This window comes from Oryctolagus cuniculus, chromosome 9 (genome assembly GCF_964237555.1).
Source record: "Oryctolagus cuniculus chromosome 9, mOryCun1.1, whole genome shotgun sequence".
Classification (NCBI taxonomy): Eukaryota; Metazoa; Chordata; class Mammalia; order Lagomorpha; family Leporidae; genus Oryctolagus; species Oryctolagus cuniculus.
Window position 1 is genome coordinate 39,826,680 of NC_091440.1, and position 24,243 is coordinate 39,850,922.

General features: G+C 38.0%; 1 protein-coding gene across 6 annotated transcripts in view; it reads right to left on the reverse strand.

The window, feature by feature from the left end:
• The window catches only part of PIBF1 (progesterone immunomodulatory binding factor 1), a 237,684-nt gene that overhangs the window by 102,576 nt on the left and 110,865 nt on the right, over positions 1-24,243 (reverse strand). For 3 of the 6 annotated variants that reach the window (XM_051850616.2, XM_051850614.2, XM_051850613.2), the window contains exons 11-13: positions 19,380-19,545; positions 10,125-10,275; positions 4,333-4,407 (exon numbers count right to left, since the gene is read on the reverse strand). In XM_051850616.2, the coding sequence (XP_051706576.2) occupies positions 4,333-4,407; positions 10,125-10,275; positions 19,380-19,545 (392 nt within the window). The remainder of the gene's footprint in view (positions 1-4,332; positions 4,408-10,124; positions 10,276-19,379; positions 19,546-24,243) is intronic. The other 3 variants (XM_070048728.1, XM_070048727.1, XM_051850615.2) reach the window with 1 other exon arrangement.

The following is a 24,243-nucleotide window of genomic DNA, read 5'->3' on the forward strand; positions in this document are numbered from 1 at the left end:
ATCCTGGCTCCTGGCTTTGAACCCTGGCTGGGCCATTTGGTTCATTTGGGAAGCTGGTTCATTTGGGAAGTGAACCAGCAGATGGAAGATCTCTCTCTGCCTCCGCTTCCCCCTCTCCCTCTTGTAACCCTGCCTTTTTAAATAAATAAATGCATCTTAAAGAGAGAGAGAGAGAGAAAGAGAGAAAGAGAGAAAGAGAAACCTACTTTCAGGAGGAATGTTTCAGATTTAAAATAAAACCATCTTATTTTAGACCTAGAAGTGAAACCTGGCTATTTGTATGCTTATCAATGTACTACGCACATACTTGCTGATTGATCCTCCTGTGAGAAAGATTTAGGAATAAAACTGTTTTCCTTTAATTTTATCCTTATTTTTCACGGTACATCAGGATCAACTTTTAAAGGTAGGATTATTAGCTGGAAGGGACAAATGGGAAGGACAAAATGGATGACGCATGCCATTGCCAGTACTGTTCATGAGGTATCAGACAACTCAATTCAAAATAATTTATCCAATTCAACTCTATCAGAAAAAGCGCTAGCATTTACACACATATCTGATTCTCATATCTCTAAATAGTTCTAAAATCAGAGGGGAGGGGGTAAATTTAGTTCAGACCTCAAAAGCCCATCAGCTGGACGTGCTAAATCTGAGTTTAATAATACATGGGGAGGCCGGCGCCGTGGCTCACTAGGCTAATCCTCCGCCTTGCGGTGCCGGCACACCGGGTTCTAGTCCCGGTCGGGGCGCCGGATTCTGTCCCGGTTGCCCCTCTTCCAGGCCAGCTCTCTGCTGTGGCCAGGGAGTGCAGTGGAGGATGGCCCAGGTGCTTGGGCCCTGCACCCCATGGGAGACCAGGAAAAGCACCTGGCTCCTGGCTCCTGCCATCTGATCAGCGCGGTGCGCTGGCTGCAGCGCGCCGGCCGCGGCGGCCATTGGAGGGTGAACCAACGGCAAAGGAAGACCTTTCTCTCTGTCTCTTTCTCTCTCACTGTCCACTCTGCCTGTCAAAAAAAAAAAAACAAAAAAAAAAACATGGGGATAATTACTGTAGCAGTGCTTCACTTACAGAAACAACATATACAACAGGACAAATGTTACCAAAAAAGACTTGAACAACATGTCTTAGAAGTATATGGCAGAGAAACTGCAGAAAGAATGAGATCACCTACAAAGTAGATTAGAAAGTTGGCTAAGTATTTAAGAATTGAAGAGAACTAGAGAAAACCCTGCTGGAAACAATTACTGGAGTAGATAGTGGTAGAGTCAGGCAGAAGAGACAAGAGCAACGGAGAAGAAACAGTCAGAGAGAGGTGAATCAAGAAGCAAGAGAACTGAGTTCTAAGGAAGGTATGAAATACCCAACAGAGGTTACAAGTACGATAGGGAGGGGTAGGCAACTCTGAATTTGACAACCAGAAATATAGTTAAAAACATTCTTTTAGATTTATTTGGCATTTAGGCAATATTTGAACTTTTAGCAACCTGATAGGATATTTGAAAACTAAACTCAAATATCCAAATCAAACATTTACTTGCTCAGAAAAAGTAACTCAGGGGTAAACAGGATTCTGTAATTTGTGATGGCTATTTCTTAATAAATGAAGCCTAACTATCTTTTTTTTTCTCTTTTTTCTTGGAGTTCTGCAGTAGTTTTATATAAAAAAGACTATTTCAGTATGCAATTTTGTAACAACCTACATAACAGTAAAAACTTAAATGCAGTTAGTTTATCCTTTTCTTGTATTTGTATGGTCTCTTTAAAGATGTTACTTTTGGAAAAACAGCATACACATTTTGTGTTATGGTAATTCTTTTTTCAACTTTTATTTAATAAATATAAATGTCCAAAGTACAACTTTTTTTTTTTTTTTTTGACAGGCAGAGTGGACAGTGAGAGAGAGAGACAGGGAGAAAGGTCTTCCTCTGCCATTGGTTCACCCTCCAATGGCCGCCACGGCTGGCACGCTGCGGCCGACGCACCGCGCTGATCCGATGGCAGGAGCCAGGTGCTTCTCCTGGTCTCCTATGGGGTGCAGGGCCCAAGGACTTGGGCCATCCTCCACTGCACTCCCGGGCCCAGCAGAGAGCTGGCCTGGAAGAGGGGCAACCAGGACAGAATCCGGCGCCCCGACCGGGACTAGAACCCGGTGTGCCGGCACCGCAGGGTGGAGGATTAGCCTAGTGAGCCGCGGCGCCAGCCCAAAGTACAACTTTTGAATTATAGTGGCTTTTCCCCCCATAACCTCCCTCCCACCTGCAACCATCCCATTTCCCACTCCCTCTCCCATCCCATTCTCCATCGAGATTCATTTTCAATTATCTTTATATACAGAAGATCAACTTAGTATCTACTAAGTAAAGATTTCAACAGACTACACCCACACAGACACACAAAATATAGAGTACTGCTTGAGTAGTAGTTTTACTGTTAATTTGCATAGTGCAACACATTAAGTACAGAGATCCTACACGGGGAGTACGTGCACAGTGACTCCCGTTGTTGATTTAACAATTGACACTCTTATTTATGATGTCAGTAATCACCCAAGGCTCTTGTCATGAGCCGCCAAGGCTACGGAGGCCTCTTGAGTTTGCCAACTCTGACTTTATTTAGACAAGGCCATAATCAAAGTGGAAGTTCTCTCCTCCCTTCTGAGAAAGGTACCTCCTTCTTTGATGGCGCATTTCTTTCCGCTGGGATCTCACTCACAGATCTTTCATTTCGTTGTTTTTTTTTTTTTTTTTTTTTTTTTTCCCATAGTGTCTTGGCTTTCCATGCTTGCAAAACTCTAATGGGCTTTTTAGCCAGATCCAAATGCCTTAAGGGATGATTCTGAGGCCAGAGTGCTGCTTAGGGCATCTGACATTCTATGAGTCTGCTGTGTATCCTGCTTCCCATGTAGGATCATTCTCTCCTTTTTAATTCTATCTTATTTATGTAATCCTGTTGACACTTAATCCTATCTTTTTGATCAATTATGAACTTAAACTGATCACTTTAACAAGTAAGATGGCATTGATACATGCCTTCTTTATGGGATTGAATTGGAATCCCCTGGCACATTTCTAACTCCACCATTAGGGGTAAGTCCGAGTGAGCATGTGCCAAACTGTACATTTTCTCCCTCTCTTATTCCCACTCTTATATTTAACAGGGATCACTTTTCAGTTAATTTTAAATGCCTAAGAATAATTGTGTGTTAATTAAAGAGTTCAACCAATAGTATTAAGTAGAACTAGAGAAATACTAAAAGGAGTAAAATAGTAAGTTGTTCCTTGACAGGACAAGGGCTGATCAAGACATTGTTTCTCACAGTGTCCATTTCACTTCAACAGGTTTCCTTTTAGGCGCCCAGTTAGTTGTTACCGATCAGGGGGAACATAAGATATTTGTCCCTTTGGGACTGGCTTATTTCACTCAGCATGATGTTTTCCAGATTCCTCCATTTTGTTGCAAATGACTGGATTTCATTTTTTTTTACTGCTGTATAGTATTCTATAGAGTACATATCCCATAATTTCTTTATCCAGTCTTCTGTTGATGGGCCTTCAGGTTGATTCCATGTCTTAGCTATTGTGAACTGAGCTGCAATAAACATTGAGGTGCAGACAGCTCTTTTATTTGCCAATTTAATTTCCTTTGGGTAAATTCCAAGGATTGGGATGGTTGAGTCATGTGGTAGGGTATATTAAGGTTTCTGAGCAATCTCCAAACTGTTTTCCATAGTGGAAGCCTAACTATCTTTTTGTCTGCTGACATTAGTTGAATTAGATGGTTAACCTTTGAAAAATGTACATATTATGCTATTAAAAATGAAATTTTGGTTAATCAAGAAGTGTTCATTAAGAATAGGATATAATTTCCAATGTGAGCTGATAAAGAAGAACCTAAGTATTGAACTTTCAGTATAAGTGCACATATTTTATTCTAAGATGATTTAGACAACATAATAAAAGATAATTTCTAAATATTCCTAAAGATTTTAAGGAATATTTACACATATGGAAATGCTGAAAGAACTGTATAGTATATACTTGTATATGCTGGATTCTAAATTAGACATTGTACTACATTTGATTATCACACATCCACCTATCCTTTTACCCACCTGCGTATCTTATTTTTGATGCATTCCAAAGTTACAGACATCTGCACATTTCACCTTCTGAACAGTTAGCTCAGCATACAAATCATCAATTACAGTTCAGTATCTACCTTCAGTTCTTTCCATAAAACAAAATTTACATATGCTGAAAGATACAAATCTTCAATCTACCATTCAATGAGGTTTAGAAACTAATAAAAGTTTTGAAATGCATACACACATGTAACATAAGTCATGATATACAGAACATGTTGAACACTCTGGAAAGTCCCGTCACGACTCTTCTCCCTGTTAACTGTGATGACAGACATCCTTAGAGACAAGCACTGTTGTAATTTTTTTCACCAAACATAGTTTGCTTATTCTAGAACTTCATAGAATTTAATCATACCACATGAACTTTTTCAGGAAAGGCCTTTAGATTAAGCATAATGTTTTCAGACTTATCTCATGTTGTTGAGTGAATCAGTTGCTTGTTTCTATTATTGAGGAGTCAGATTCTCCTCTATAAATGTATGATGATTTGTTTAACCATTTTCCTGTAATAGACACCTGAACTGTTGCTATATTTTCACTGTTTTGAACAAATCAACTATGAAGATTCTATAAAGCTTTTTCTGTGCAGATGCTTTCATTGATCATTGATAAATAATTAGTAATGAAATTGTTAGATCACTGAATTATTTGGTTATTTCATTAAAAAAATGCCAGTTGTTTCACATTCCCATCAGCATTTGGAATTGCCAGTTTAAAAATGGCCATTCTGGTGGATGTATAGTAGTATTTTCATTGGGCTTTTTTTTTTTTTAATATTTATTTCACTTTTATTTGAAAGGCAGTGTTACATACAGAGGGGGGAGGGAGGGAGGGAGGGAGGGAGAGAAAGAGAGAAAGAGAAAGGGAGAGAGAGAGAGAGAGAGATATTTTCCATTTGTTGGTTCACTCCCTGAATGGTGGCAACAGCCAGAGCTGCACCAGGCCAAAGCCAGGAACTGGGAGCTTCATCTGGGTCTCCCACATGGGTGGCAGGGGGCCCAGGTACTTGGCCCATCTTCTGCTGCTTTCCCAGGCCATTAGTAGGGAGCTGAATAAGAAGTAGAGCAGCCGGGACTCTATCTGATTCACAAATGGGAAGCTGGTGTCACAGGTGGCAGCTTAATCTGCTATGCCACAACACTGGTACCTTCATCAGGCTTTTAATCTGCATTTGCTTCATGACTAATAATGTTGATAGTCTTATTCTGCTTATTGGCCAGTCACACACTTCTTATGTAAGTGTTTTGTTCTGGGGTGGGGGACATTCAGCCCATGGGCCATATAAGGCCTGCAAAATCATCAGGTCTGACCCTGACAAGGCAATAAATCTATACGGCATGATAATTTTTAAGTTGATAATTTTGTATGGCCCATGAAAAATATCCAAATAGTCCTTGGCAGAAAAAAGTTCTGTACCCTTGAACTTGTTGCCCTTGTTTCTTTTTCTTTTCTTATTTATTTATTTTTTTTAGATTTTATTTGAAAGGCAGAGTTACAGAGAAGCAGAGAGAGAGAGAGCACGCGAGAGAGAGCGAGAGAGTGAGAGAGCGAGGGAGGGAGGGAGGTGTTCCATCCACTGGTTCACTCCCCAGATGGCTACAACATCTAGAGCTCAGCCGATCCAAAGCCAGGAGCCAGGAGCTTCTTCCGGGTCTCCCATGCGGGTGCAGGGGCCTACGGACTTGGGCCATCTTCTACTGCTTTCCCAGGCCATTAGCAGAGAGCTGGATTGGAAGTGGAGCAGCCAGGACTTGAACTGCACCGGCCCCTGCTCTAGTTTCAAAATGGATAAATTTCTTTTTATCATCTGGCTATATGAGTGCTTTAACTAAATACAAGTTTACTATCTTATCGTTCTAGAGGTCAGAAGTCCAAAAATCAGTCAGTCTCACTGGGCTAAAGTTCTTTCTTGAATTTACAGGGGAGAATCCATTTCCTTGCCTCTTCTGGTTTCTGGGACTGTTTGCATGCCTAACCTTAGCACCATCCTCCATGTCCAAGGCCAACAGTGCAGCATCTTCAGATTCTCTCTGATCTCATCACTATATCACATTTTCTCTTATAAGGACCCTTCTGACTCTACTGGCTTTAAGCATATCATCTGACATAATCTCATCTCAAGAGCCTTAATGGGAGTGGGGGGAGGGGGGAGAAGTGTGTTTAGTGTACCAGTAAGATGCTGCTTGGGGTCCATTCTGTATCAGAGTGCTTGGAATCCAGTCCAAGCTCTAATTCCAATCCAGTTTCTGCAAATGTTCACCCTGGGAGCCAGAGTGTGATGGCTCAAGTACCTGCATCCCTGCACCCTCATGGGGGACCTGACTGAATTCCAGCCTCCTGGTTTCTCCTCCTGGCCTCCTGGCCAGTCCCGGCAGTTGCACACATATGGGGAGTGAACCTGCAGATGTAAGACCTCTTGTTCTGCCCTTCATATAAATAAGCTAATCAAAAATAGCACTAACTTAATCATATCTGCAAAGTCTCTTTTGCCATCTAAGGTAAAATAGTCGCAAATTTCACGCATTAGGAAAGGCATATCTTTGGGAGATTATTTTCCAGCCTACTCAGATATCAGTTCTTTTTCTAGTCTACATTCTGTGAACCTTTTCTCCTAAGTATTTTCTTATTGTGGATACCATTCCTTTTTCAGGTACAAAATTATGAATATTTTGTTTATGCCTGGGGTTTGGCTATTCATTTCTTAATGCTATCTTTTGAAGAACAGAAGTTTTACACATTGATATCTATTTTTTAAAAAAGATTTTTACTTATTTATTTGAAATTCAGAGTTACACAGAGAGAGAGAGGCAGAGAGAGGGGTCTTCCATCTGCTGGTTCACTCCCCAATTGGCCGCAATGGCTGGAGCTGTGCTGATCAGAAGCCAGGAACCAGGAGCTTCTTTTGGGTCTCCTACGTGGGTGCAGGGGCCCAAGGACTTGGGCCATCTTCCACTGCTTTCCCAAGCCATAGCAGAGGGTTGGATTAGAAGTACAGCAGCCGAGACTAGAACGAGTGCCTATATGGGATGCTGGCACTGCAGACAACAGCTTTATCCGCTATGCCACAGTGCCGGCCCTGATATCTAATAATCTTTCTTTTTGTGAATGCTTGTGAGGGCCTAAAAACTCTTAGCTGACCCGTTACAAAGGTATTCAACTATATTTTCTACTAAAGGTTTTTAATTTTAGCTACTACAATTAGACCTCATCTCAAATTAACACTGGTATATTGAGATTCATTTCCATAAAGATGTCCAATTTTTAAGCAACATTTATTGAACAAACTCGTTTCTCCAATTGATTATTTTGTTGTCTTTGTTAACAATCAAATAATTGAGGTTGGTGTTGTGGCATAACGGGTTAAGCTGCCAGCTGTGATGCCAGCATCCCATATGGGTTCCAGTTTGGGTCCCGGCTGCTCTACTTCTGAGCCAACTCCCTGCTAATGTGCCTGGACAAGCAGTGGAGAATGGCCTCAGTACGTGAGCCCCTGCCACTATGTGGGAACCTGAACAAGGCTCCTGACTCCTGGCTTTGGCCTGGTCCAGCCCTAGCCGTTGCAGTCATTTGGGGAGTGAACCATTGGATAGAAGATTTCTCTCTGTCTCTCCTCCTCTTTCTGTAACTCTGCCTTTAAAATAAATAAATACATTTTAAAAAAATCATTCATTTAAGGAAGGCTCTGTTTTTGCGTTCTCTAGTTTATCACTGTATTTGTTTCTCTTTATGCCACGTTATACTGTATCAGTATCAGTTAGACATGCTAGCTTTATAGTAAGTCTTGGAGTCAGGCAGTTTATACCTTCCAACTTTGTCCTTTTCTCAAGATTGCTTTGGTTAATATAGGTCCTTTGTACTTCCATATAAATGGAATACAAAAAAAAAGCCTGCTGGCATTATGATTGGGACACCACTAAATTTATAGCATTCACAATTTATTTCTTGATTTTGGGGTAATTTTGTTTAACAATGTTTTGTGGGTTTCTTCTTTATTAAATTTATTTCTTAGCATTTTGTTTAATTTGACACTGTTTTGTAAATCAAATTACCTTTCATATTTACATTCCCAATTGATTGCATTTAAGTATATATTTTCATGTCATGACCTTATATCCTGCTAAATTTATCAATTTTGGTTGTGTTTTATAACCTGAAAATATAGTCTTTCTTTTCTTTTCTGATCTTTATACTTTTTATTTCTTTTTACTGGTTTTATTTAATTGAATAGGAGCTAAAATTTAATAAGTCACGATTTAGAAATCACTGCCTTATTCTCTCCCTTAATGGGAAAAACATTCAATAACCAATCAAAATTTTATTAGTTACAGCTTTCTTGTACACGCCTACATCAGACTGAGTAAGTTATCTTCTATTCATAATTTGTTTAGACAAAAGAATATGTGCAAAAACGTTGGAGTTTAGAAACTAAAGTATGTAACTTTCAAAATAATATGATATTATGGGAAATGGCAAGACATGAAAAGCAGAAAGATTAACAAGAGTCTGATCATAAAAACTCATTCTAAGGAATTTCCTTTTAGGTAGTTTTTATGAAGACAACATAGAGCAAAGCAGATAGATGCTATGATCAAATTTGTGATTTACGAAGACTACTATGACTCTAGAGATGAAACAGAGGATAATTTTGGATTCTACTGTAGTCATCAGATATTGTCCTTGGAAGTAGAAAACAAGACAACAGGAATGAACTAAGTTTTCCTTAAATTGACCCATCAATATAATTCATACATAAAAATGCCCCCAAATAATTAGAACCTCACCTAGACTCAGATGCAATTGCAGCTGAAGTTTAAATCCACTTTTATAAGAATGTATACTCATCTCTCTAGACTCAATTTAACTATCATCTCCCCTCTTTGATATTCCTCACCTCCAAAGTGAAACTAAATCATGATCTCTATATTTTCACTGAGAATTGCCTATCTCTAGCTTATAGCAATGCTTGTCTCTCCCAACAGACTACACTAGGAACTCCTGTGAGACGAGAATAACTTGCATGAACTCCATATCCCCAATTCCTACTGAATGAATGAATTAAATAAATAAGTAAATCATATTTAATCTGTTTTTTTCTTCTTTTTAAAAAATTAATCACATTGTTTGAGAGGCAGAAAGACAGTGCACGAGCTCCCATCCTCTGGTTCATTTCCCAAATGGCTGAAATGGCTTCAGGATAGGCTGAGGCTGGGAGCATGGAACTCACTCCACATGGAACTCTCACATGGGTGGCAGTAACGCAATCACTTCAGTCATCACTGCTGCCTCTCAGGGATCGCATTAACATGAAGCTAGAGTCAAGACAAAGTCCAGACTCAAGCCTAGGCACTCCAAAATCTCATGCAGGCATCTTTAACATGTGTCTTAAATATTGTTTTAACCATCAGGCCCAACGTCTACCCCTTTATTTCTTCTTTGATTCCAAGAGTTTGTAATGAAGATGAACTACTATTTAAAATACAGAATATTCTTTAAAAAAGACAGCAATTATTTTTTAAAGAACTATATTCTGGGGGCCAGCACTATGGCACAGCAGGTTAACGCCCTGGCCTGTAGCGCCGGCATCCCATATGGGCGCTGGTTTGAGCCCCGGCTGCTCCACTTCCAATCCAGCTCTCTGCTATGGCCTGGGAAAGCAGTAGAAGATGGCCCAAGCTCTTGGGCCCCTGCACCTGCTTGGGAGACCCAGAAGAAGCTCCTGGCTCTTGGCTTTGGATCGGCGGAGCTCAGGCCGTTGTGGGCAATTTGGGAGTGAGCCATTGGATGGAAGACCTCTCACTCTCTCTCTCTGCTTCTCCTCTCTCTGTGTAACTCTGATTTTCAAATAAATAAATAAATCTTTTTTTTTTTAAAAGAACTATATACCAACAGTTTTAGAAATGATGCAAGATTTCTTGCACTGTTAGAAAAAAAGTTCATGTGTACGTGTGTGTGTGCTGGGAGTTGGGGGAGACTTACTTTCTGCAGTTTGCATTATTATTTCATCAAGCTCTTTTTCCAATTTCTCATAAATGTCTAGTCTTGCCTGATGCTCAGAGTTCTGTGCCTGAAGTTCAGTAATGCGTTTTTCAGAACATGCTTGGAGACTGTAAAATTCTTTAGTTAAAACCTAACAGAAGAAAAGAATGACACAGTTACGATAAAAACATGACACAGAATACATTTAAGCTTTTTCTCTTTTTCATAAAATATTAAAAGAAAGTCACTTAATTGAGATAACTAATGAAGTAAAACATACTTACTTCTAAGGTGAATATGTCAGTTGCTTCTAACTGAAAATTATTTAGACCTTTTCTTTATTGTATGAACTGAATACAAATGCATTTGAAACTTAGAAGTAGGTATAGGAGTAGGATTAGCATTTGCTTATTAGAATTTAAAAGAGGCAACGATGTCATACTTACCTGGAGGTCATTTATCTGGCACTCACAGCTGTTTGAGAAAGGCTGACAGAAATGTGCATAAAAATGATACACTTGTAATGAGTCCTTCGATTTTCAGTGACAGCTTATTTAATCTAAGTTTTCCATAATTTTAGTAAGATTTTGGTTTCCTGAATAGTCATAAATTCAAATTAGCAAATCAAAAGATAAATCTTAAGTACTGCTTGAGGGTAGTATAAGAAAATGCCTTCGCAAAGGAAGAAAGGACAAAAAAATTTATAAGGAAAAAATATAGAAAACTTAGAAATGAGTTATTTTGTGCAGAGCACGAAGTCCTCTGCCCTTCAGTGATATCTCACTGAGGGGATCTCTATGATCAGAACAATGAATCTGGAGATGCTTCTAGTAACAAAGGAATGTTTTAATGCTTAAAGTCCACTCCAATTACCTAGAGAGTTTACTGACTTGTGCTTAGTAGTTTACTTATTAGAACTAGACTAACTATGCCTGCTTTGTTAAACAGCATAAGGAAAGTACTGTTTCCTAAGAGGAAATAAAGTATTATGGTTAAGAATTTGGTTTGGAGCCAGAAATATTTGGTTTTCAGTATGATTTTGATACCTACTAGCTGTGATCCTAGGTAATATCTTAAAAAACTGCTGAAGGATTAAATGAAATGATAAAGTCAAAATGCTTAGCAAAGTGCCTAGATGGAGTGTTGAAAAATACCGTTACTGTAACAATAAATGCAATTATGAAACTTTGTATTAAATAATCTCATGGAAATAGAGCTCTACTGATGTAATTATCCTAAATTCCTTGTAATTAAGTACTTTCGAAAACAACTGATTTTCTTTAATGACATGAATTTCACCTTAACAAATGTGTATAAATGTGTGATTTCTGTGATATTGCAAAAGGAGAAAATACAGACTTTAAAAACTTATTTATAGTTCTTAACAAGCAGAAGTTATAATTTATTTTTTCTGGATTTATTCCATGTAATTTACTTTAATTTTCATAAAAACTTCCCCTAAAAGTAGACAAAACATCCCCATACAATCATCTGGAGGGTGGAGAAGCAGTAACATGGGAATAATATTTTAAGATGATTTTTAGTGTCGCCAATTGGATCAGAAAAACAAAACTCATATGTTTAGCATTATTTCTTTTTTATTCTTGATGACTAGGAATGTGTTTTATAAAAACTTAATAATTTATTATTAAAAAGTACTGTTCAGTGAATCAATCTGAGGCTTTAATGGACTTTACTAAATTGGAATATAACTCATTAAGAATCTGGTGGCTCGGGCAGGTGTTTGGCACAGCTGTTAAGATACTGCTTAAGGGGGCCGGCGCTGTGGCACAGCAGGTTAACGCCTTGGCCTGAAGCGCTGCCAGCATCCCATATAGGTGTCGGTTCAAGTCCTGGCTGCTCCACTTCCAATCCAGCTCTCTGCTATGGCCTTGGAAAGCAGTAGAAGATGGCCCAAGTCGTTGGGCCCCTGTATCCGCATGGGAGACCCGGAGGAGGCTCCTGGCTCCTGGCTTCAGATTGGTGCAGCTCCGGCCATTGCGGGCAACTGGAGAGTGAACTATCGATGGAAGACTTCTCTTTCTCTCTCTCTTTGCCTCTCTTCTCTCTCTCTGTGTAACTCTGACTTTCAAATAAATAAATAAATCTTTTTTAAAAAAGAGAGAAAATCAGTAAAGGTAGTATTAAATGACTATTCCCACTCAAAATATTGAAGATAGGATATTTCATGAAGTGTTCTTAGGTAGAGATTTTAAAAGTAGTATTAGACTGAGAGAGAACAATTTAAATTCTTTTCTCAGGTCATGGACAGGTCCCAAGAAACTTCTGACAGGGTATCTCCCAACAGTTGTTAGAATTCTTCTTTCCTATGAATTTGCCTGTAAGAATAAATTTATTACTGTTTCTGAAAAGCCAAAGAACTTGATTATGGGTCTTACAGAAGCTTATTATAGTAAAGAGCCTTTAGGAAAAACTAATATATGAACATTTGAGTTTAAACACAGAGGTATAAAATAGGTCAACTGCTTTTAGGAATCTATTAAATGTCAAGCTCTCACAGTAGAAGTTCCTGTCTTTTCAATAATGATAATACAGATTATATGTCAATACCTATTTTAAAGAGACAAATATATAAAGCCTATGTTTTGGCAGATTTTGTTTAAGCAAAAACTAAACAAATCATCCCCAAGTTATAATCAATGAGAATACTGCATAAAAGTCACAAGAAAGTCCAAAATCTTTATCTTTCACAAAAATATTTCTCAGTAAATTAACTGTAAAAGAGAACTTCTCAGGAAGACACTTGGTCTAACAGTTAAGATGGGCATGTCATATATCAGAGTGCCTAGGTTTCATTCCTGGCTCCAGGTCCTAACCCAAGTCTTGCTAATGTACACCCTGAGAAGCAGTGGTGTTAGGCCAACTAACTGGGTTCCTGCCACCCACATGGGAAACTTGGGCTGAGTTCCTGGCTCCTGTATGTAGTCTGACCCAGTCCTGGCAGTTGTGGGAATTTGGGGAGTGAACCAGTGGATAAGAACTCTGAGAGACTATTTCTGTCTCTCAACTTAAAAAAAAAAAAAAGAAAAAAGGAACTTAGAAACAAATAATCAAATGAAGTGACTACATTAGCCTCAGTCAAAATTCTTTATTAAATATTTATCAAGTATCCACCAGGAGAGAGGCATTGTGCTAGACACTGGGAATATAATAAGAGAGCAGTACTGCTCTCAAGGCCTTAGCTTAAAAGAGGCATAAAATGTAAAGAAATTCTCCTAGAGCTTAGCTTTGCCAACCAGAGTTTTAAGAACCGTAGCATTTCAACAAAGGTGCTTTCTCCACATAAGACTATTAAAATAATACAATTACTAGTCACCTGCCTCTATAGAGGTGGAGTGAATAAGTCTATGGCAAAGTGGTTTTCAAACGCAAATCCCAACCTTTGGGAGGTCAGGAAATAAGCTCAGTTTGCAACCAACTGAAGACAACAGAATAGAATGGTTTTGAATGTAACACACTCAATTGTCCCAAAGTTTTGTTCCGTGAAACATTTGTTTCAGAAGTAGACAGAAGAGTGTCCTCTATTTTCAACATAAATAGCTTCTCCCTTATATCCATTCTACCTCAGCCCCAACATTCTTAAGCACAGAGATTCAATATGAAAAGAAGGAAAGGCATTTTGCTGGGAATGAGGAAACTTATACCATGATAAACAAGGCTTGCAAAAGACAAACTGCAAATCAGAGCTCAGCTGAAAGCCTAACTGAAAATGCGTGGGAAAATCAACTGCAACAGTTTTCTGAAGAAGGCATTTGAAATGGCTTCAAATGTTGAACACTGATTTACTTTAGATGCAGACATCACTAACAACTTTTGCTTATTGTCTTTAAATATACACACACATTTATTATACAGTTTTTATGTTTCCTATTGTGGCTTTATTTTCTGAGATCCTTCATATTGTGATGTTTGGTTTCACTAATTAGGATCCTTGTCAGAAACGTAAGCTTTTCAATAATGATAATACAGATCATATGTCAATACCTATTTTAAAGAGACAAATATAAAAAGCCTATGTTTTGGCAGATTTTGTTTAAGCAAAAACTAAACAAATCATCCCCAAGTTATAATCAATGAGAATACTGCATAAAAGTCACAGGAAAGTCCAAAATCTTTATCTTTCACAAAAATATTTCTCAGTAAATTAACTGTAAAAGAGAACTTCTCAGGAAGGCACCTGGCCTAACAGTTAAATGTGGGTACTTCCAAAAGTTCATGGAAAAATGGAAATAAATTTGAGCAATTCTGGTGCAAAATTTTTCTTTGGTGCGAATTTTTTTGGGTAATGTATGGAACATGCATATATGAAATAACTATGCATGGATTATAAATTTTTTGGGACTAAAATAAACTCATACTTTAAATTACATTTTCTATGAACTTTTTTTTTAAGTTTCTAGGCATTATTTACTTGAATATCATTGTGGTTAAAAGTATGGATTTGAAGTTAGACTGGGCAGATGTGAGTCTGAATCATAGTTCAATCACTTAACTGTTATGTGAACTTAGGTAATTTAACTTTATTATGAAGAAAACAGTAGAAATAAAGTACACATGCTTATTTCTTAATCAGTCATAACAACTAATAACATTATGGTTAATAGTTTAACCATAGATTTCTTCAAAATCTCACCCCCTCCCAGGCATTTTTAAACATCTAGTGTTTATAGAGTATAAGGGTTATTTTCATTTAACATGATAATAAAATGTATTTTCCAAATCATGGTGTGGTCTTAAAATATTAATTTGATACTCTTCTATTATATACATCTATATTAACATTTAAATGAAAATTTAGTATATAAAAATGCAACAAATTTTAAATATTTATATTTTAATGTGACCCTTTTCTAGTAACAGTATTTTATAATTTTTAGTTCTTCTCTGTTCTACTACTGCAATAAGAATCTGTGTCTGAAGTTTTTTACATAGTTAAGATATATCTTTACAAACATACACTGCCAAATTATTTTAAGAAATAACAGACTAATTTAGATTTTTAAAGATTTATTTTATTTATTGAAAGGCAGAGTCGCAGAGAGAGAGAAAGAGACAGAGAGATCTTTCATCTGCTGATTCATTCCCCAGATGGCTACAATGGCCAGGGCTGGGCCAGACCAAAGCCAGAAGCCAGGAGCTTCTTAGAGGTCTCCCATGTTGGTACAGGGGCCCAAGCGCTTGGGCCATCTTCTGCTGCTTTCCCAGGTGCATTAGCAGGAAGCTGGGTAGGAAGTGGAGCAGCTGGGACTCTAACTGGTACCCATCTGGCATGCTGGCGTCACAGGCAGCAGCTTTATCCACTTTGCCACAATGCCAGTTCCTAGAATGTTAGATCTTTTAAAGTAGTTTTGAGAGGACAGTTGAATGAAAATAGTTAAAAAAAGAAAACTTGGTATTTTGTATATATGTAGGTAATATACATGTTTTAGATTACAAACAATTATATTTTGTTATATTTACTGTATAATCTTACATTATAATTTGGGAAAAAATGCTTTAATATCTGATTAATTTTCACTTGGGAAAGGTGTCTAGTTGGCTTTGTTCCTTTGCTTTTCAGTGTCTGTTTAATGACCTACAATTACACATTTTCAGAAACTTTCATATACAGAAAGGAAAACTGGGGAAGTATAAAATGTTTGACTTTACCAGCTGGCTAACTATTGTGAGATCTGAAAAGGGAAAGAAAAACTTCATTTATCTTTTTACCAAATATTTATCTTTTGGGAAAGAATACTTTCATTTTCCTAATATCACCTAACTTTACCTAAAACAAAATTCTTTAGCATTGAAACAAAATATTTTGAGAATTTCTGATATGTGCTAAAAATGAGTGCTCTAATATATGCCACACAGACTTTCTATAACACTGTCAGGAAGTAGTTACTACTATTATTCCTGTTTAGTAAATGAGGCAACAGAGGCTCAGAGAAAATGAGTAGTTTATCTAGAAATCAGTGACTAATTGGGATTCCAATCTTTGTTCTGTTCACCAGAGAATCGGAAGCCTACATACTGTTCAATACTGCTATGAGAACTCCTATTTGTCCAGAAAAAAGTATCAATTTTTCTTCTATGATAAAACCAAAAAGAAAGTTTTCGGTTCTCACCACTGCCCAACAGTAAGAATGTGTGTTATCTGGTTGAATGTCCAGAGTGTGCAGTCTAATACCACAGCCATTAGCCACTTGTGGCTAATTAAATTTAGGTTAAATTTAATTAAGATGAGCTAAAATAAATTTAGTTCTTCAACAGACTGTGCACATTCCAAGTGTGAAATACTGGCTACTGCACTGGATAGTGCAGATAGAACATTTCTATCATTCCAGAAAGTACTATTCAAAGTCCTGTTCAAAACTATTTCTTGCATATAGGAATAATTTTTTGTTAAAAGCTGTGTGCACAATCAGGCCCACTACAATGCATATCATTTAACAGATGCTCAGTTGCCAAGTACTGAATACTATTGATTTAACTATGTGCCAGACCATGGCACATAGTTAAATAGTTAAATAAGGGATAGGCATTGCTATAATGGGATTTATAGTTCAGAGGAGAGAATGACAAACATAAAAACACCAATAATTATACTATACAGGATTGAACTCTAATATTTTGGTGTATGTCCTTCAAATCATTATTTCTATGGACACTAAAGATTTTTACTGAAGACAAACCCTCAAGTCAAGATCATTCAATATATTTAGTTTCACCCAAATCTAAAATAGGCAATATGATTATATGCAATCATACGATACATGGAAACAGCAAAATAAATAATATTTAATGTACATTGAAAACTGTTTATTTGCTACTGGACTTTTACGTTACTTCTAATTTTTACTATAATAAAACAATGCTGTGACATATGCATCATTAATATAAATCTTTATAGTACCTCCTTTACTTTAGGAAACATTACTTTAAAATTAATGGATCAGGTTTCTTAAGGCAATTAACACAGATTACCATATTATTCTTCAGAAGTACTGTTCTACTTTTCTTCAATTTTTAAAGATGTATTTGTTTTTTATTTGAAAGGTAGAGTTACAGAGAGAGAGAAATCTCCCATATCCTAGTTCACTCCCCAAAAGGCTGCAACGACTGGGGCTGGACCAGGTCAAAGCCAAGAGCCAGGAGCTTCTTCCGGGTCTTCCCATGGGTGGCAGGGGCCCAAGCACTTGAGCCATCCTCTGCTGCTTTCCCAGCTGCATTAGTGGGAGCTGGATCAGAAGTGGATCAACTCCGGGGGCCAGCACTGCGGCACAGTGGGTTAACGCCCTTGCTTGAAGCACTGGCATCCCATATGGGCGCCAGTTCAAGTCCTTGGCTGCTCCACTTCCAGTCCAGCTCTCTACTAAGGCCTGGGAAAGCAGTAGAAGATGACCCAAGTCCTTGGGACCCTGCACCTGTGTAGGAGACCTGGAAGAAGTTCCTGGCTTCTGGCTTCAGATCAGCGCAGCTCTGGCCGTTGCGGCCAGTTGGGGAGTGAACCATTGGATGGAAGACCTCTCTCTCTCCCTCTGCGTAACTCTGACTTTCAAATAAATAAATAAATCTTAAAAAAAAAAAAAAAAAAAAAAAAGAAGTGGACCAACTGGGATACGAACTAGTGATCAAATGGGATGCCGGCATTGCAGGAGTGGGTTTAACATGCTGTGCTATAGCACCAGCCCCATCTTTTATTTTTTGATTATATGACATATTCTATTTAAGGGTATTCTTGTTAGCACTTAAAAAACAACACACAGATGTAGGCAAAGGTAAAAAGGGTGTTCAGATTTATATTTCTTTAGCTATCAGTGGATAATATTAATTTTCATCTATTAGCAATTTGTATTTCTTTTCTTATAAAATATTTATTCTGTTTTTTTTTTCTAATTTTTTTATCTAGAAGAAAAGAGTTATGTCTTCCTGATGAGAGACCTTTTAAAATAAGGATATAATACGTATATTACTTTTCTGTTTCTGTTATCCTTTAGTATTTTAGAACTTTTTTAAGAACACAGGCTTTACTATTCCTGTATTTCTTTCCTAACTTTAATTGATAGATGAACAGATTAATTCCTAAACTGACATAGATAAATTTTCTCTGTATTTACTTTTTTTTTTTTTTTTTTGACAGGCAGAGTGGACAGTGAGAGAGAGAGACAGAGAGAAAGGTCTTCCTTTTCGGTTGGTTCACCCCGCAATGGCCGCTGCGGCCCGCGCGCTGAGTCGGACACACCACGCTGATCCGAAGCCAGGAGCCAAGTGCTTCTCCTGGTCTCCCACGTGGGTGCAGGGCCCAAGGACTTGGGCCATCCTCCACTGCACTCCCGGGCCACAGCAGAGAGCTAGACTGGAAGAGGAGCAACCGGGATAGAATCTAGCGCCCTGACTGGGACTAGAACCCGGTGTGCCAGCACCGCTAGGTGGAGGATTAGCCTAGTGAGCCACGGCGCCAGCCTAAAAATACTATTATCTATTTAGTTTTTGTTCTACTTGGACTACAGAATTACTCCATTAGATTAGAAATGCATGCTAACATTTGATTAGAAATGAACTAATCCAGTATTACTTGATGCAAACTGAACTACGTATAATTCTGAATATTCTTTTCTAGAAATATGGTGTTTCTTCTTATTTACATCAGTGAGGGACTATAGTTTTTTCTTTTTTTTTTTTTTTTTTTTTTTAAGAATTATTTCTTTGAAAGACAGAGTTACAGAGAGAGGTAGAGCCAGGGAGAGAGGGAAGTCTTCCATTCCACTGGTTCACTCCCCAAATGACCTCAATGGCCAGAGCTGAGCTGATTCGAAGCCAGGAGCCAGCAGCTTCCTCCATATCTCCCATGCAGGTGCAGGGGCCCAAGGACTTGGGTCATCTTCTACTGCTTTCCTAGGCCATAACAGAGAGCTGGATCGGAAGAGGAGCAGCCAGAATGCGAACGGTGCTGCAGGCTGGGGCTTTAACCCACTGTGCCACAGCACTGGCCCCTATAGTTTTCTTGATATATATACTCTACATGGTTCTAATTAAAAGTATCCTAAGTAGTTATATATTTTGATTGCTATTGTGAATGAGCTCTTTCCCTATTTTTGTTTCCTAACAATTCTAGTTTTTTTCCAGTATATATATTTCTGATATATATTTCCTTTTTTGTGTGTGTGGAGGACAGTGTAAAACTTGATATAAATCTGTACCTAGGGAGTTTACATGCCTTATGCTGATTTTGAAGACTGTACAACGTACCTCCAGTTTTTTCTGATATTTTTCACATTCCAATTGACACTGTGTGAGATTTCTTGCAGTTTCCTCCTGTAGAAGCTGCATGCGTTCACTTTCAAAAGACTTTAATTTACTTTGATGGAAAAATTCTGTGACTTTGGTTTCTGTACTAAGTTGTAGTTCTCGGTACCTGAAAGAAGCAGAAGGGTTATGAGTCCAAAGAAAGCAGTCTCAATGGGTTATATAAACCTAAACCCTACTTCTACATCTTCCATATCCCCATATTTATGCAATTCATAATTACACTTAACTTAACAAAGCTTTTATAAATAATTTAGATGTGCATATGTACAGAAGTTAAGTCCAGAGAATTAACATCCCCATTTCTTCCTTATTTTCATTTGTTCTATTCAAAAGTATTTGCTTATCATTGCTATTTGTAAGACATTTAAAATAAAAAATGGAAAGAACAAAGTTTAGTTATATTGCTTAAGATGATTATTTTTCATAGGCCTTCTTAAATTTACAGCATTGAGCTTTGTTATTCTAAATCTAAATAATGTCAGATGGAGAAGAATGGCATGAAATGCAAGCATTAAAGTTCAAATTCCTGAGATACTTGCAAAATAAATTAAGTTAGTAAATAGATATATTTAATATTAAACAAAATATAATGTACAAATTGTGAAGATAAATTTAGAACTACAAGTAGTCCATTACAACATAGTTAAGGAACATTTTCTTTATTTCATAGTTATAACTAGTGACAGAAACATTTTCACTTAACATGCAAATGCCCACATATTGTAAATTTGGAGATACTTTAGATTGACTATGTTCTAACAGAAAGCAAAACACAAATACATTACAGCTTTTCAGGGAGCTACCATGAACCCCAAGATAATGTTAGATCTGTTATTTAAATTTATCCAGATATTTATCAAGCTAGTCAAAATGCTAAGTAATGAGCATGTACTGGTAGATAAAATATTGTTTTTTTTTCCCTTAAATAACTTGAGCTTTCTGGGAAAGGCAAACACATCAATATGAAAATTCCAAACAGACTGGTATGTGCTTCAATAGGATAATCCCCAGGATGAATAGGAAGGACTGTAACTGGGTTGGTATACAGATGCGTGTGTGAGTATATGTCTAACACAGGAGGAGGTACAGAGCGGGCAGTGTTCTAGGGAAGAAACCAGCTATGTGCAGGACAGGGCAGCAGAGAGCAGAGTCTGTTTTATCCATGGCATCTCATTTAATCCTTCCAATAGCCCAATTCTGTGTTTGCAGATGAGGAGCCCGAGACTCAGAGGTGTCAAATTGTTTGACAGAAACAATCTACTTGTAAATTTCAGGTTGGGTTTTTACATTCAACTCTATAGGAATAGTCCTTTCACTATTTCAATTAAGCAATATTTGAGGTAAGATAAACTATAAAATTTTTTAAAAAAGATTTATTTATGGGCCGGCGCCGCGGCTCACTAGGCTAATCCTCCGCCTAGCGGCGCCGGCACACCGGGTTCTAGTCCCGGTTGGGGTGCCGGATTCTGTCCCGGTTGCCCCTCTTCCAGGCCAGCCCTCTGCTGTGGCCCGGGAGTGCAGTGGAGGATGGCCCAGGTGCTTGGGCCCTGCACCCCATGGGAGACCAGGAAAAGCACCTGGCTCCTGGCTCCTGCCATCTGATCAGCGCGGTGCGCCGGCCACATCGCGCTGGCCGCGGCGGCCATTGGAGGGTGAACCAACGGCAAAGGAAGACCTTTCTCTCTGTCTCTCTCTCTCACTGTCCACTCTGCCTGTCAAAAATAAAAAAAAAAAAAAAAAAAGATTTATTTATGCCTTTGAAAAGCAGAGGGACAGAGAGAGTGAGAGAGAGAGAGAGAGAGAGACAGAGACAGTGAGAGATAGAGACACACACACAGAGATCTTCTATCTGCTGGCTCACTTGCCAAATGGCTACAACAGCCAGATCTGGCCAGGCTGAATCCAGGAGACTAAAGCTCCATCCAGGTCTCCTATATGGGTGGCAGAGCAGCAAGGACTTTGGTCAAACTTCTGCCTTCCTAGCTGCATTAGCAGGGAGCTGAACCAGAAGCGGAGCAGCAGGGACTCAAACTGGCACTCCAATAAGGATGCCAGCATTGCAAGGAGTAGCTTAATCTGCTGTGTCACACCACTGGTCCCTAACATGTTTTGTAAAAGTCACTTCATTCCTGTAAGTGATAACAGCATTCAAAGAATAATCAGAGAAGAGAGGCATTATATATCCATCACAGGCTACAGTTTCACTCTTGGCACTTTTATCTTTGGTAAAAGTATATCTCATTCAGACTAGTGGAAGTTCTATACAATGTATTATAGCAAGGCTTGAAAGTGACTGTCAAAAGTGTTCAGACCATCCAGTAGAGTAAGGATAGTCTTGTCAACAAATGGTGCTGGCAAAACTGGATGTATACATGTAGAAGAATGAAATCAGATCCATACCTCACACCATATACAAAAATCAACTCAAGATGGACCAAAGACCTAAATTTAAGACTTGAGACTAAGAAAACATAGGGGAAACACTCTAAGACATTGGTGTAATGCACAACTTCTTGGACAAGACCCCCAAAGCACAGGCAACAAAAGCAAAACTAAATAAATGGGACTATATCAAATTCATAAGTTTTTGCTCAGCAAAGGAAGCCATCAATAGAGTTAAGAGACAACAGAATGGGAAAAAATATTTGCAAACCACCTGACAGAGGATTAATATCCCAAATATATTAGCAACTTAACAACAACAACATTGTTATTCTCCAGTTGAGAAATGAAAAAAGGACTTCCAATAGGCACTTCTCAAAAGAAATACACATGACCAACAAATATATGAAAAATGCTCAGCATCACTAGTCATCAGGGAAATGCAAACCAAAATCACAATGACATATCAACTCATCCCTGTCAGAATGGCTAAAATCCAAAACAGAGAGAATAACAAACGCTGGTGAGGATATGGAGAAAGAGGAACACTTATACATTGTTAGTGTAGTCACTGTGGACAACAGTGTGGAGATTTCTTAAAAAACTAGAAATAGACTTGCCATATGATACAGCAATCCCACTACTGGGTATATACCCAAAACGACTTGAACAGAATATATCCAAGAGATACTTGCACCACCATGTTCAGAGCAGCACTGCTTACTAGAGCCAAAATTTGGACTCAACCAAGGAGCCCATCATCAGATGAATGGATAAAGAAAATGTGGCTTTAAGTATACATAATGGAATGTTATTCAGCTACAAAAAAAAAAAAAAAATCTACCATTTGCAGTAGAATGGTGCAACTAGAGGATATCATGTTGAGTGAAATAAGCTGGACCCAGAAAGACAAATAGGACATGTTCTCCCTTATATGTGGGAGCTAAAATTTAAAAAACAAAAACAAAAAAAGAAACATCTGTATTTGTATTGCTACAAATATCATTTTATGAAACTTTTTTTTTAAAGATTTATTTCATTATTTGAAAAGCAAAGGCACAGAGAGGCAGAGGCAGAGAGAGAGAGAGAGAGAGAGAGAGAGAGAGAGAGAGAAAGAGGTCTTCCATTCACCAATTCACTCCCCAAATGGCCATAACGGCCCAAGCTGTGCCAATCTGAAGCAAGGAGCTTCTTCTGGGTCTCCGATGTGGGTGCAGGGACCCAAACACTTGAGCCATCTTCCACTGCTTTCTCAGGCTATAGCAGAGAGCTGGATCAGAAGTGGAGCAGCTGGGACTTGAACCGGCGCCCATATGGGATGCCAGCACTGCTGGCGGTAGCTTTTACCCAGTATGACACAGTGCCGGTCCCGAAATCATTATCTTCTTTTATGATAACTTATGGGACACATATAGACCACATTACTAAAACAAATTCTGGATAAGTCATTTAGAATGTGGATAATGACTTTTAAGTTAGTTTGTTCTGCAAAGATCAAAATGTAAAGTTTGCCTTTTTATGGATTCAAGAATTTGGGAGATTCTGGTATCAATGACAACTTCAAATAGGTAATTAGGAACAGTCAGTTCTTGGCATCACTCATTCATTATATGGCACCTGAAGTTACTTTTAGCACTAATATTAACTACTATATTAAAAAGTTAAACTGTGGACAATATTTAGACATTCAGAATATAGACTATTTAACAAGAGTTAAGCAATGAACTATCTAGGGAATAATTATTGTTATCTGAGTGTACTCAGTAGAAGTCTGAGTATGCCCTTTAATGAATTGAAGCTTCTATAAAACCAAATGATAATCCTAAAACACTCCCATGTTGTTTATACAGTGAAAGAAATCTGCCCCAAATCACTATGCTGTTTTAATAACTTTAATTTGTTAAACTGAACTATGAAAATGTTGAACAAACATTACAGCTACGAAAGTAACTCCAGCAGTGAGGAACTAATGGTGCCAAGAGCATAAACTGAGAGTTTCAGGTAACTCCCACTTAATTTGTTTTGCTAATACAACCTGTTACATTTTGCCTTGTTGACTCAGACTTCTCATCTCATCCTCTCAATTTGAACATCATATTTGAACTAAGTCAATATTATTTCACACATTAACAACTTTATATTTGACATTCTAATTCAGCATAGTACCCTTAAGAGGTCAAATTTTCCATAAAGTTAAAGTACAATGGAATCTCCTACTATCCTAACAACTATCTAATAATCCCAGGATGGAAATTTGGCTACATTTCTGTTTATGCTATTTTGTGAATGGGTTTTTAGTTTTCATAGACCCACCTATATAACTATCACATGCTACTTAAAAAGTAATAATTTAGTCCTGGAATGAATGAACATTTTGCTTTGAAGAAATATTCACAACAAGATGAATCTTTGAGCTGGAGGT